The 15,960-nt window shown below is 36.1% G+C and overlaps 1 protein-coding gene across 1 annotated transcript in view; it reads right to left on the bottom strand.

Annotated features, from left to right (window-relative positions):
* LOC109078834 (SET-binding protein-like) overlaps nucleotides 1-15,219 on the bottom strand; it is a 61,844-nt gene extending 46,625 nt beyond the window's left edge. Inside the window, exons 1-2 of the mRNA XM_042756691.1 lie at nucleotides 14,642-15,219; nucleotides 730-1,365 (exon numbers count right to left, since the gene is read on the bottom strand). Coding sequence (XP_042612625.1) covers nucleotides 730-1,200 — 471 coding nt within the window. The 5' untranslated portion in view covers nucleotides 1,201-1,365; nucleotides 14,642-15,219. The remainder of the gene's footprint in view (nucleotides 1-729; nucleotides 1,366-14,641) is intronic.
* Nucleotides 15,220-15,960: the final 741 nt, after the last annotated feature.

The raw sequence follows: 15,960 nt of genomic DNA, 5'->3' as shown, positions 1-15,960 counted from the left end.
AATTAACGTGATAAAATAATATAATTGGTATGATAAAAATACTTGTCAAAATGGTTAGTTATAGTAGCTTCCAAAGCTATCTTAAGGTCCTCAGTCAGAGTTAACTTGACACAAACAAGCCTGGGAGAGACAGAAGTACAACCCCCTCACAGAGATATAGAACTCAAAATGTGTACAAATTTGCACAAGAATTTCAACTAACGAGCGATTTTTACAAAAATCTGTTCTGCTCATATGGTACCCTCATGGGTCACATCTATTTTTCACACCTAATCTCTACATTTTTTTGGCCACCAGAAATATGTGAAAGTACCAAAGCCAGTTTCTCTGACTGAATAAAAAAGGTAATTGTGACTTTTATCTCACAGTTCTCAAAAATAACTAAATTTATATCTCACAATTCAGACTTTCTTTCCAAGAAATGTATTTATATCTTGAAATTCAGACTCTTCCCCCAGAATTGCAAGTTCGCTACACACAATTCTGAACTTCTTTCTTGAAAGTCCATGTTTGGAGAGACTAATTCTGTGGACGAAAGGATCAGTCTGTATCACAAAAGATGTCCTCTGCCAATGGCTTGATTTCACTGCCATGAAATTCAATATGTCAACTACTCTGACTAAGGTCCGTACTGTCTAGAGCTGTGATAACATATGGCATCAACACAGGAGAGTGATCACATGACACAAGAAAACAACAGCATTTCTAAACACTGACAGTGACACTAACCCTTTTTCTGGGGGGTCCTTTATCTTCCTCCTTCCCTCCCCTGACACTCCTGGCATGCTTGCCGGTCTTCTGCTCTCCTGGCTGCTTGATGGTGATGCGGATCTCAGGAGGACAGATGTAGTTCTCCAGGTTCTTAGGAGGCTTCTTGGCCCTCTTGGTCGTTTGTATCTTCAACTTCAAGCTGCCTTCAGAGAAACTGGCCTCCTTGATGGAGAATTCCTGCTCCTCCAGCCCATCTCCCTGCCCCCATCTCTCACTGTCCGCATTAGAAGTGACATCAATGTCCTTCCCCAGACCGAGGTCTTCGTCCTCTTCATGATCCTGTTGTTCACCAGGTAAAGGGAGGCTCTTTATAGGACTGGCAAGGAGACCCACCTCACTGAGATCTGCTCTGTTGATGGTGGTAACAGTGGAGAAGAACTCCTCGTTTCCTTTGGGCTGGGCCGTCCGAGTAAGGTCTCTTTGCTCCATTGACAATCTGGAAGCTTAGTCCAAGAATCAGGAAGACCCAAAAAGGGCAGAGGGACACACGGTCCGGGTGATTGAGTTTAATCAGAGAGGGATGTGATGGCTTTTGGCTCTACTGCTCCCGGAATCTTATAAATCTCGCTAAGGTGGAGTTTTTCCCAGGTGAAACTAAAAACAGAGTCAAAAAGAACAAATTATTAGTTGATTAAATCTATAAACACATGCACACATGTCCAGACATGCCAAAAAGTAAAGAAAAAGTAATTTAACCACATCACATTCTCTTACATGTGTTCTGACCAGACATGACACGATAAAGCATCAAGGATAAACCCCATTTCATTCAAGATTAATCCGAGTATTTGTCGTCCCAACCAGCTGCAATGAGCAATTAGTTACAAGATGTTTTGCTAACACTTGGTTTCTATTTCTGTTACGTTTCTGTGTTGGGTAGCCCCGCCCTCAGACAGATCTCATTGGTTACAGGGATGTAAACACAGCTGTGTATTACACAATACTAAATGTCTTTTTACAGATTTTTAATTAGAGATTTACCGGTACTAGGGATGCACCGATACCACTTTTTCCAGTACTCGCCCGATACCGGTACTTTTATTTTTCTGTACTTGCCGATACCGAGTACCGATACCAATATTTTTATTGCGTTTGTAAATTTTTTAAATATTGGGTACAGAAACCAAAACAGTATGTATAATGTTAGCTGGTTAACTTCATTTATTAAATAGAAACAGTCAAAACAAAATGTATTCAGACAGCTTCAACATTTCTCACATTATCACAGATTATTCTCTATAGTTTAGAAGATGGTAACAAAATATGACAAGAACTCAGAGTTAAACTGTGTCATAACAAATTCAGCTTGATAATGTTAGCTAACTTTGGTAGAAAGGTACTGTATGTAATGGATTACAATCAACCAAAAATTATTCATAAAGCTGTTAGTATGACAGTATTTACACAACAATCAATAATTAGTCGGGCCACCCTTAGCCTCAATGACAGCCTGTAGTCTCCTGGGCATGTTGTAATCCAGGTTCATGCAAACCTTCAACTAAAATGAACTTCAATTTTTTTTTTTCCCAGACTCGGTCTGAATAATTTTTGGTCCCAAATTTGTATCAGTTTTACTGGTAGTCCACTGTATGAAAATTTGTCACAGTTTACTTTATTTTGCTATCCTCACTTACATGAACTATAGTGTCCTGCACCCACTAGTAAAAAAAATATAAACAATTATATCTGGTGTCTGAATAATTTTTGGTTTGACTGTATATCCTTCGGTTATTTTCACACTTAATTATGCCCATTAAAATGTATTTTACAAGGTTTTGTTACTTTCTTTTTTTTTTGCTCTATGATTTATCTTTAATTTTTTAATTTAATAGCATTAGAGCTGCTCCATTGCAGCGCCTTAGAGCTGCAATCACACGCTTTATTGTAATAATGCAGGGAACCACGTTATAAATCTCCAATAACTGTGATTTTTCACAAATAGAAGTCGTGTTTTTTTTTTTTTTTTTTTTTTTTTTATGAAACTTGTTGAGATTTATATTACAAAGCCACTCATATTGCAGAAAAACTCAAGCTTGCGAAACATGTGCAACGTGTGCATGTATTTGTACTGGTGCAGAATGAGAGGAACAAGTAGTAACAGTCTAGCGCATTTCACACAGGCTGCTAGATTCACTTTCGCCTGAAAATGGTGTATGCCTAAGGTTGAAAATAAATTATGTTTATAGTGAATGCCCCTATAAATGGTCTTATTTTTACGATTTAGACTTAAACCCAATGATGCGTGTGCTAAGTGAGTGAACATTAAAGTTCAGAAAACAGAAGTGTGGGTGCGCTCTCTCTCTCTTTCTCTCTCTCTCCCTCCCCACCATTAAGTTACTTGTGCATTGTTTTACTTGTTTTTGACATATCCGACCGAACTACAAACTTTCCAGTGATGAAAGGGATATTCACTTGACAAGCTCACGCATCTCCGCCACCGCGCGCTCAATCCACTCAGCATGCTTTATCAGCTCGCGCACATCAGCTACAGAGGCGTCAATACTGAATATTTAACATTATATTCATTGCATACATATACTTCGTAGACATCCTTAATTTCTAATAACTCTATTCTGCTGTCTGTTGTTCTGTTGTCTGTGTTTCTTTGTCTGAATATGGCACTGATCACGTGCTGTGTAGTATCAGCGTTTGGTATCGGGGCATTTTAACGAGTACGAGTACAAGAGCTCAGTATCGGGCCCGATACCGATATCGGTGCATCCCTAACCAGTACCATGTCAGATAATGGCTGATATTAGACATTTTGTTTTATTTATCCTCTTTCAATTATAGCCCTGTTTTTACATTTAGATAATTTTTTATTATCATTCAACACTCAATTAGAGCTCTCAAAAAAACTGACTCTGATTAAACTTTTTTTATCTAAATCTTTAACAAATCTCAGCATCAGACATTTCAATACTGCGATGTAGGGATGGGCGATATCTTATCGTTTGCGATATACCGTTAAAAATTCTCCCCACGGTAAAAATTAGTCTTCCCACGATAATAACGATAAAGTCTAGTTGATGACACATTTCTGTGTGCGACTGTGTGGAGTGATGTGAAGGAATGCGGACGTTTGAGCAGCTCCTCCTACAATCTGGAACAGGTTTGGATAACACTGTACAGTGCGACAAAAATCGGTCTGAGCCTTGAGTAAATGTACTACAGTAGCACGTGTGCAATACAGTTTTACATGTGTATGAGTCGTTTACAAACCCTGTTGTCCAACAAAGATATTATTTATTGACGTGCTTTTTCTCCATATTAACTTCATAACAGGTTTCAAATAACTTATTTTTGAGATCAGATGTGGTTTCGTATCACAGAATAAGGCAGAAATCATACTATTTTATAGCATTATATACAGTGATAAAGGCTATGTCGATTACCATTGCATTATAAATATACTTTATTCTTATGAAAATACCCAAGATTGCTTGAAGAACACAGACCATGTATTTTCTGCAATCGCGTGTTTATTGTCTTCAGGTTTCCTCAGTCAATATTTCTCTATCTGTGTTTTATTCAGCTACAGCGATCGCTGGATACCTCTGTCCATATCAGTGATTTCCTGGAGCATTACTTCTACTGTGCATATGTGGAGTTTCTGCGCAAGGGCGCCCTCCGGCTTCCAGTATGAAATAAATAGTCGTGTGTACTGCTCACAACACCCTATATTTGGGGTAACTAGGAAAGAGGAAAGATAATATTTTTCTCTAAAAAAAACAGGATTCCCTAAATTATCGTCATTGATATCGTTATCGCAGTAAATATCAGAAATTATCGTGATACATTTTTAAGCCCATATCGCCCATCCCTACTGCGATGCCTAAATTCCCATTCAAACCATTGATTTTAGTTTTTACATTTTAGACACAATAGAATAGAATTTTTATATCAGAATTTATCAGTTATTGGCCATTACATGAACATAATTTACAGGCATACTGACTGAATTTAAATATAATTTTTTTAAAACTTCAGTACATCAGACCCGGTGTATAATGATTAAATACTTCCTCAGTACCGTAAATCCTATTTAAGTGGGCAAGGTGAATTACTGAACAAGACACATGTGTCTTTGTTAAACCACCAATTAATCAGGATTGGGGTTTAAGCCAGTCTTCAACCGAAACAGTTGTACCGCTGGCTCCAGGCAAACTCCCTGACACCATAATTACATTTGCTGACCAGCTCATTTGCTTTAGTGGTCAGTGGAGTAAGAATAGTCACGGTGTGAAAGTCAACAAATGAGGCCTCTGGCCCAGAGATAAACACTTTCCAGACATCACACAGACCACAGACCTGGAAAAGGCCAATTAAGGTTGAATATAACACCTCCGCAACACACATAATAGCATCAAATTGGGTACTGAATGAATTTAAAAAAAAAAAAACATTTCAGGAATTTTTTCGGGATACTGGCATTCAATATGTCAATTATATCGGTAACACTTTACAATAAGGCTCATTAGTTAATGTTAGTTAACTACTTTAGTATGAACAATACTTTAGGCATGAACAATACTTCTACAGCATTTAAACATTTACTAAATGCATTATTAAAATCAAAAGTATTGCTTGTTAACATTAGTTAATGCACTGTGAATTACCATGAACTAACAATGAATGACTGTATTTTCATTAACTAACATTAACAAAGATTAATAAATACTGTAATAAATGTATTGTTCATTGTTTGATAATACATTAACTAATGAAACCTTATTGTAGTCCAAACATACCATGGCTAACAAAATTCGTCAACTTGGTCTGAAAATCATTCTAAAAACATTCTGATTGGATCAGACTGACGACATACACACGTTATGTCATTCCTATGTCAATGCCTGGAGACACAAACATTAGATAAGCCTGACAATAGCCAGAATGGTGGACGGTGGCAAATTTAACACTAATCCTTGAAATAAGCAGTTTCTATTTTGGAGAGGAGTTCAACACAAACTCTCCGCTCCCCAAGCGTCAGACGCATGATGTCAGTATTGATGTATATGGACTGAGGATTTGGAGCACTGAGCTCAGTCTCTCATCTGCTGCTGGCTTGTTGTCAGACAGAGCTCAGTGTCATTTACCCTTTCAACTGGCAGACAGGTGACAGATGAGAGGCTACTGAAAACAACGGCAGCAAGACTGCCTGGATCAACGCTAGACTAAACAGCTCTATCTATCCATCATATAATGACAGTCAACATGGCATGATTCTCATTCCAGCCTATGCTGACTCAAACACAGCAATTCACAAATCCTCAATGAAACCCAGTTGTTTATATCTTACTTGTCTATACCTCTGAATAGCGTCCCAATGCATCTTGGGTGTTCTAGCTATTTGGCAAGCCGACTAAAAATGTGACATAACGCCACAGTGACCACATACACACTGCAGCTACAAATGGTTGTCGCTCCTTATTTAAGGGCTTAATCCTGTTCTGCACAAACACGGTTCAGTATGAAAGCATGCGAACGCCTCAAAGTGAAAAATATAAAAAGGTAATTGAGTCTTCATAACTTGTAGTTATAAGTTTATTTCTCATAATCATACATTTACACAGTATCTTACAATGTTGACAATATTTCTTGTAATTGTGACTACATTTCACTTAATTGCAACTTTATTTCTTACAATTGTAAAAGTAGGCTATATCTAATAATAGCCACTTCATTTCGCATAATAGTAAACAGGAGTGATTTATTTTCTGTATGTACACACAACGATTTACATCCACAAGTAAATATGGTTGTTCAAGAGCCCGTCAGTAATCAGTGTGTTTATTGGTTGTGTAAGTGTAATCTATACATCTATACAAATATTATTCCTCTTACACAACACTAAACCCCAAGACCCAGTTTATGTAACAGAAAGCCCTGTCTGGCAGAGTTCAGACGCTCATACTCAAGGGACTTTACATACTGATCTGCCCTCTTTTCTGATGCATCTCAATTAAGATGATCAGAGCATCGGGGGGCAATTATCTGAACGAATTCATCTCAACAAAATCAGCTCAACTGGGTTAATGATGACATAATGTAAAAATCCAATCAAATGCCTGGTGTTTTGATACGTTACTGAAAAGTTCACCATGAAACTGTAATCAGGGCTTAACAGAAAGGATAATCAGCTGACCTGGGGCCGTTGAAAGAACTGCCAATTTCCCTTTTTAATGCCAGTGCTGTAAAGTCACTAAATTTCATGAAAACATGTTTATGCTTTAAAAACTTAAACACTTGGTTTGGTGCAATATATCAAACATTTCTGTTGTGAATTTAACAATTTAAACTAAGAACTTTTTTGAACTGACACGATCTGTAATCGGGTGTCAAGTCTGTGTGCTGTGTTGAGAGGATTCCTCTCTGTCCCAGTCCCTTTTAAGGCCATGAGCAGAGAGCAGGCTTGAGGTAGACTCACAAATAGCCTTGCCAAACAACCATGTGCTCACACTTTGTTGAGATCCTGTGGTAAACACAGAGGAAACTCTAAGAAGCTGTATCATTATCTTTTTGATAAGATACCAAAGGGATGTATTTACAATTTAAACTCCTTTGAAATAATAAACATACTTTAATCATAAATTGTATACAATAATTGTTCCATAAGTTTTCTATTTTCTGCAGCCATAGTCTTCAAACTTACTCTATATTCATCAAATATTTGTGTCTATTAAATGCAAGATCTTATTGTGAACAATTCCTTCATACATGTTTTTTTTTTCTCACCGTGTCATTTTTTCATCAAAATGTCATAAAATGTCAAAATGCTGAACTTCTCCAAACATTTAGTCTGCTTAAAGGGATAGTTCATTAAAAAAAAGTACATTTGGGCATGATTTGCTCACCCTAATGTTGTTCCAAACCTGTATGAATTTCTTTAAATATTTTAAAGAATGCTGGTAACCAAACAGTTGGCAGTAGCCATTGATTTCCATAGTAATTTTTCTCATGCTATGGAAGTCAATGGGTACCGTCAACTGTTTGGTTACCAGCACTCTTCAAAATGCCTTCTTTTGTGTTCAACAGAAGAAAGAAACTCATACAGGTTTGGAACAACTTGAGAGTGAGTAGCTAGATGATGACAGATTTTTAATTTTGGGGGGGGAGCTATCCCTTTAAAATCGCACCCCTCCACATTTTTTCTTCTTATTTTATAATCCGTTACACTCAGATGTATGTCACGATATGGAAGAAAATATCTATCACTACTTCCTTTTCATTGCAACTTTAATTACCAAATAAAAAGCACAGTAAAATCATTGCAATATTTAAAGTGTTGCTACATATATCATAAATATTGGATATACCTCCCAGCCTAATTGTATTGGCAAGAAACACCAGTTATGTTTCCCATGGTGCTACGGGGGCTGTGAGGAATTGAAGTACAGTCAGTTCAATGTCATTTCTTTTAACTGGAATTTTTTGGCAAGACATTATTTTCAATGTTTTGTCAGCTTGAACGATCGAACACCCATGTACTCAGCAGCACACCACATTGAATAGGCTGTACTTCTCCTTCACAGGCTGATTTTCGTTTGTGTTAAATCAAATAAGGCGTCTGCTCTGGCTAACATCAATAGGCCCCTCAGAAGTGGCACGGCTGACACATGCCCTGCAGTTCTACAAAAGAAAGGAAACTTCACAATCCTTGCCACATTTGTTCAAGACAGACATCAATTGTCATGACACGGCTGAATTACACACTCTATGTGCCGTATCTTTGGGCAGCTACGCAAAGTATATTATACAACAGTGGTGGGACGTAAATAAACACTCACTGGTCGTGTAAGGTTGCCAGGATTGAAACAGAATTAAACCAAATGTGTCTGCTGTCTAAAAATCGTTCTTTTCCAGCACCTTGACCAGATGCAGTCACACAGAGAAACAAGCTGACCATGATGTTAATTTCAAGGCCAGTTAGGAAACCTAGTTTCTTGAATGACTGAGCTGTCACAACACTAATGAGAAAAGGTGCTAAAGTGACATGAGGGGCATGGCAGAAATGATCTTTACAATCCACCTCAAAAAGAAATAGATACAAGTAGGCTTGCAAAATAAACTGAATTAAAATCACAGCAGCGATGGCATAAATAATTGTATTAATGCAACATAAACTGAATTAAAATATTGTTTATTCTCTCTCTATGACTAATATATATACATAAATAAACTGAATTAAAATCACAGCAGCCTTATATATATATTATTTTTTTTCACTCTCTCTGACTAAGTAAAAAGTAATATTTTTATTGGCAGGAGACTGTGGGCAAAACACGACTCAAGTGACCACCGCCTTAAACACAACAAAACAGTCCTACATTAGCAACTGCTGACATTCACCATTTTCACTAGTTTGCACATTTCTAATGTAAGTCTATGAGGATCTGAGTGTTTTAGTAGTAGATGCAATTTTATGGAAATTACCCCCCAAAATACGATTTAAATATAATTTAAAGAACCCAATGTCACTTCATTTACATATTTATTGGGGTCGTAGTAGATGTGATATTAAAGTGCCCCATTATGCCATTTCCAATATTGCCTTTCATGCAGTGTGTAATGTAGCTGTATGAGAATGTTAACGATCTGCAAATTTGCAAAGCCAAAAGTGCACGATAAACAAAGTTATTGTCTCCCAAAAGAAAGAATCAACTCTGAACAGCCCAAACGAGTCATTAGTAATTCAAATTAAACTTCTGTGATGGCTGCATGTCACGGGTAACACATTTGCATAATGCTATGTTCAATGTCATGCCCTCAAACACTATAACTTGTTCGTTTTCACTTCCGAAAGATTAGGCTGCAAAGAATCAGTTGTTAAAATAAATTTGTTACACTGTACCACAGCAGTACAACCCCAATCTTTTTTTGTTTCCATCATTTTACTGACGACTGCTTCTCCAATCTATCTTTAATTTCCTACGGAACTATGGCAATGGGCGTATTATTTCTGAAACACGCCGTACACGGTAGACCAATCACAACAGACTGGGCCTTCTGACCAATCAGAGGAGAGGAGGCTCATGGAAATGAGGGGCTAAGAGAGACTGAATCTTAGAACTGCTTTGAACTAACGGTTTGAGAATTGTTGGAAAATGAGGTGAAATTAAATGCATGTTTTGAGAAAACAAAGGCGTTTTTTTTTTTTTTTTTTGGACCTTGCATGTATATAAACCTGTTGTAGAAGACTCCCAAAACAATATTAGGAACCTTGAAAATGGCATAATAGGGGCACTTTAAATAAAGGGCTTATAGTACCATAGTGAAACAGTTGATTTCATGTGTAAATATTAGGAACAATACTGTTAACTTTCAAATGAAGCTTTTCTTTTATCAGTTGACTGTGAGAAGTGTCTGCCTCGATTCTGATATCTGCAGTTTTTAATCATGTTACTCTATAATTTCACAATTTATTTTATTTAAAGGGATAGTTCACCCAAAAATGGAAACTGTCATCATTTACTCACCCTCATGTTGTTTCAAACCTGAATCACTTTCATTTATCTCTGAAACACACATGAAGTTATTTCCTCCTCCTTTTTGTCCCTCCATGGAAATAAATGAAATCTGTTCATCACATAAAGCAATCATTTCTTTAAAGAAGATCATACGGATTGTTTTAACAATGAACTTTTTAATGCATCAAAGTTTTGGTGGAATAGACTTTTAATGTAGAGATAGAAATCACTCAGATTTCATTAAAAAACATATCAATTTGTGTTTCGAAAGATGAACTAAAGCCATACAAGTTTGGAATGACAGGGTGAGAAAATGATGACAATTCATCTCATTTTTAGATGAAATGATGGCAGATAAAAATGCTTAGCAATGCTGCACTTCATTCCATTCCATAAGAATGATATCCAGTTACTTCATGAGCACATTTTACTGAAAAATCACATGCTTCACAGAAATCACCTGCTTATTCCTGTGGGATGCTGTGTAAACCTTGCCTGCATGTGAACAGTAATGAAGGTCAATTTGGAGGTATTTAATGCTATTGGTTGCTGGAGATTTTTCATACCCTACTACAGATGACAGCTGCTGTTTAAGTGCTATCTATTGCCCTTTTGTGATTTTAACTGCTTAGCAACAGCAAACTGAGGGTCAATGTTTACCACAGTGTGGTTCAAATCATAACTGGCAATGATGCATAAACATATTCAAACAATCATTTCTTTTATTATACTAAGAGATAAGGTTTACAGGTTTTTATCAAATTTAAGGATCAAGCCTAAATCAAAGTCTGACTGATTAGCGCTTTGAATTAGACTACTGACAATACTGGCGAGATATCCATCAACACAATCCCTGGTGCCGGCCATCCCGAGTAACTGAAACACATCTGATACCGTCCTTCTGCAGCAAAGTTTCCAAATGTGCAGCCAATCCCACTTGAATTCACAGAAAACCAGCCGCCCTTGTCTTGTTTTCCTCGATGACAAAAGCAAATGGATTTCTGCCAAAATGTAAATTTTAAACTGAGGAGAGATCGGAATTTCGACCGCAGCAAAAACAAAATGGCTGTAGTCAAGAGGGAAAAAAAAGAAAAAAAATTAAACGGCCCTCCTCCCCCTGTAGCTTGCTGCCAAAAGGTGTTCTTGTTCTGATATTTGGTTTGGAACGGCTGCCAAAAATTAGATATGTCCTTGGATATCTCCCTCTTTCCTTTGTCTCCTGTCAGGACTTGGCTGTCCTCCAGTGCAACTAGCCATAGCCAGGAACAGAGGGAGCTCCATTCACACACATAAACATCACTTTGGATTTATCCTTTGCTCAAAAACTGTGTAATGGTATACTTGTGTAATGGTATACTCTATCTATATACAGATACAATAGGTTTTCTCGAATCTTGTTGTAGGCAAGTACTCCATAAGTGGACGTGTTTGTGTTTTGATAAAGGTGTTCAGTCTCCTCATCTAACCGGGGTTCTTCCATTGGCTTTATATGAAATCATGAAGACTTACTAATAGTTCCTCTTCCATTCTGAAACAACTATAGAGTGATAAAGTCATAGTCAGAACCACAGCACTCAAATCAAGATTTTATATTGTCCAAAAACTCCATAACTCTATATAGCCTCCTGACCGCACACCATCAGTTCAGTTCAAGTATTTCATAAGGCCTCAGTGAAGATAAAGTTTAATCAATGCTTCTGACCAAACTCTGATGAAACCAAAGCATTGATTTCCCCTTAAATTAGGCTTAATGCCAGATTTGCCTTCATATTCCTCTTCAGAATTTCAATATTTGTGCCAACCGAAGCATAAATAGAGAGATCATGTCTTTATTAAGCAACAACACATGACAAATTATTATGAAAGTTGTTGTAAGAGAACAGGATAGTTCACCCAAAAATTTAAATTCGGTCATCATATTTGCACTCTCTTGTCATTCCAAACCTGTAAGACTTTCTTTCTTCTGTGCATAGATATTCTGTGGATGATATTTTGAATAATGCTGGTGACCATCAAACAATTTTGATCACCAGTGACTTCCATTGAGACACTTAGCCAAATATTTTCTTTTGTAAATGATGACAGAATTTTCATTTTTGGGTGAACAATCCCTTTAAGGTAAGATATTTGAAACATATCATTTGTCTTGCATCCTCAAATGGCATCAGTCTCCTAAAGGCTGTGTCAAAATTAAAGTTGGCATTTAATGGAAGTTGGGTAGATAGAAATTGTAGTCTGTTACTGATTCCAATTTACATGAGAAAAATTGTAGTTAGTAACCTAATCCATTATATAATCAGACTACTTTTCGATTACTTATTACTTTTGACCTAAGTCCTTTATCACATTGATTTAAATATGACAATCTTGTGCCATATTGATATAAAAATACAAAGAGTAAGAAAATATATTCCATTCGTTGTAATTAACAACATGAAGTGTATTACACATTACATTAAATCAAGGCATTCCAGACTGGAGTTCATAAATAACTGCAGGGGGTCTGTGAGTTTAATGATAAGATAATAATTAAGTAAATCATAAAATGTCAAATCAAAATAAGTAATTTGAAAATAATATCAATCAAAATTTTAAAATTAAAAAAAAAACTAAAAAAATGTTTTATATTTTATTTGATTACCTGCATGTCACATGACTATTGAAAACCATGAACATGCAAATGTGATATTATTAAAATATTTATTTTAAAATCTCAGGGTACTTCAAGTAAAAATATTAGGTGAAAGATGTTCTGATGACAAAAAAAGTTTGGGAATGCCTCCATTACATGCAAGTACGAAATAACGTGAATTTGTGGATTTTAATGTGTTGAAGACAAAAGCCTTCCAGAGCTATAGTAATACATGGATAAATAACCTACTGAGTGATCATTCAAATAAAAATGAATGTGTTCATCAGTGGTTGAAGCAATGTTCAAACACTTCTTAAACCTGAAATTATTCTTGTAAATCCAGTGGTCAAATGCTGGACTAGTGATTGGTCTTTGTGTGACTTTCTAAGTGTATAAGTGGTAGGCTATTTTAGAAAGGAACGTTTAAAATATGGAAAAGAGAAATTAGGGAGAATCAATAAATTATGAATAATTTATTGCCATTGTGTGAGTAATATGTAATCATGTAATCAATAAAAAGGTAGCATAACTGTAGTCTGATTATGAGTATTTTAAAATGTAATTTAATCTAATTACAAGTACTTAATTTTTGGAATCTGATTGATTATTAGTGTTTTAATGTGATATTTTACTACCCAGCTCTGGAAGTTGTGATAGTCTTTTTTTCTATTGTGACATGTACAACAAAAAGCTTCTTGAAAGAAAAAAATATATATATATTTCATAGTAGCTTTAAGTTTCCCTAAAGGACATTACGTTTCAATCCAAAGATGATGAAAACCACTCAGATCACTCATAACTCATCCCCTTTCTGCAATAAGGCAGATTTCAGCCAATCAAATGAGGGGCATGATACTAATCTAAGATCTGCTATGCATGGAGAATATTAATAATTACTGAAATCCCTCTTAAATTCTCGTTCTGAATAATATCTGATCTTGGTAAATGTCAGCAAACATTAATTTGACCATGACAGATCAGATAGGAAACCAAACACTCAAGGCAACAGTTTCATCATTGCTAACATCACAGAAAAACGTGGATGTGTCTCAAAACCTAGTGAGACTCCTATTTGACAGCATTTATGGGCAGCAAAGGACATTCAGTTGCCCACAAACGCTGTCTTGTTAGACAGCTCGCTAGGTTTTGTGACAAATTCCGTCTGTAATGATTAAGAACACAAGTGACATGGAAAGAAAGCCTACATGGTGGTTTATAGTGGAAAATACTATAGGCGCTTGACAGTACAAACACACGCCTACTCTCTATCAGCGGGAAACTGCCGCATGGCCACGATTACAGTAAATTACTCTGAATAATGCCTTTTCCTTTGAATTATATATATATATATATATATATATATATATATATATATATATATATATATATATATATATGATCATACAGCTCAGGTATTCTCCCGCGTGGCAAATGCTGCTAGGCTTCAGGGTGAGTTAGATAAACATTCACCTTTTGTAGTCTATTAAATTATTACTCGTTAATGATTGCCATAAGTAATGATGGGTATGTAGATTTAGCTGATTTAGGACACATTACACAAGTATTCCGTATAAATAAGGCAGACTGGCGATAGTCCACTTTTTTTTTCTTGTGGTTAAAATGGAGCTCTGCATTTTTTTGCAATGCAATGCAATGCAGAACAAACCGATCGGTTTACTCATTTCAGGTCAATTAAATTATAAATAGTAATATCATAAAAATGACATGTTGAAATGGTGGTTAAAGGAGTGCAGAGGTAAAAACTCACCCATTTCTGAAGCTCCTGCTGCTGCTGCTGAAGTCTAAGAGAGCAACGTTAAATCCGTCCACTAGATTATGACAAGCGCTTTACAATCCTTCAAACTCAAGCAAACGGCGTTTTTATCGCTGTAAAAATGGCGTCAGTTGCAATCTCGGGTGAGATTTGTTTTTTAGAAAGGAAACCCGTAGATGGAGAGCGGTCGATCAGTGGAGCACGCCTGCAGATTCAGATGAAATGTGGATTGAAGCTGCAGGAATATGGTGTACAGTCACAGCGCTGCGTTGCTTCCCTCTCAAATCATCAGATCAGACTCGGGGGTGGATCGAGCCGTCCCACTGCGGAGAAAACAAATCTACGGTACTCTTACGATCCTTAATAATATCCAAAGTCCTGCTTCAGATGACACACCGGAGCCAAGCAGTCGTGCAGGGCAAATATCCAGGGATATGCAGACTCTGGTGGTCCCGTTTCTGGACGTGTTTGATCGGACTTAAGCGAGTGTGATGTGACTCTCGCTGGACTCCCGCAGTAGTTTTTGATAATGATCGGTGTGCTCTGCTCTGACTGTGACTGGCCCTGCTGCTTGCTCTCCAGCGCCCTCTAACACTCCTGTTTGTTTTTGTTTGTTTGTTTATGAACATTTTTGTCTATTCATCTTTTTTAACTTATAGTGCAAAATGCTTATGTATGTATGTGTTTGTTTGTGTGTAGCACAAAAGTTTTTTTGTTAATTATTATTTATACATTCTTTTTCTAATTATGAATTGTTTGCTTGTAGCTCAAAATATTTAGCCTATATTTACTTATTTGTCTGTTTGCTTGCTTGTAGTGCAAAATATTTGTTTATTTGTAGTGCAAAAATTTTATTAATTATTTATTGTTTCTGTTTACTCAAAAGATGTATATTTCGTTTAAAAAAGATTTGTTTGTTTTTATCTGTTTGCCTGTTGAGCAAAATATTTATTTAGTCATTTTTATTTACTTATTTGTATAGCAACAAAGTTTAATGAATTAATTATTTTTTTCTGTTTGCTTGTAGCTCAAATTATGTATATTGATTAATTTTTTTATCTTTCTGGGTGTATTGTAAAATATTTATTTGTTTAGTTTTTATTTATTTATTTGTAGTGGGAAAATGTTTGTTTGTTTGTTTAACAAGCATAATATGTCCTGTTTTTTCTTGTTTCTGCTAAGGCAGTATTATACATCTACTATACTATCAACCTGCATTTGTCTTTGACGTTTTCATTGTTGGTTTCTTTGTTTAAGCAAAGACTTCATTGATCTTCAATACCCATCCATTTAGCACATTATAGCTTGTTAAT

The sequence above is a fragment of the Cyprinus carpio genome, chromosome A5, assembly GCF_018340385.1.
Source record: "Cyprinus carpio isolate SPL01 chromosome A5, ASM1834038v1, whole genome shotgun sequence".
In the NCBI taxonomy this organism is placed as follows: Eukaryota; Metazoa; Chordata; class Actinopteri; order Cypriniformes; family Cyprinidae; genus Cyprinus; species Cyprinus carpio.
Note: the sequence above shows the minus strand (reverse complement) of the source record. Positions and strands in the feature narration are given on the sequence as shown.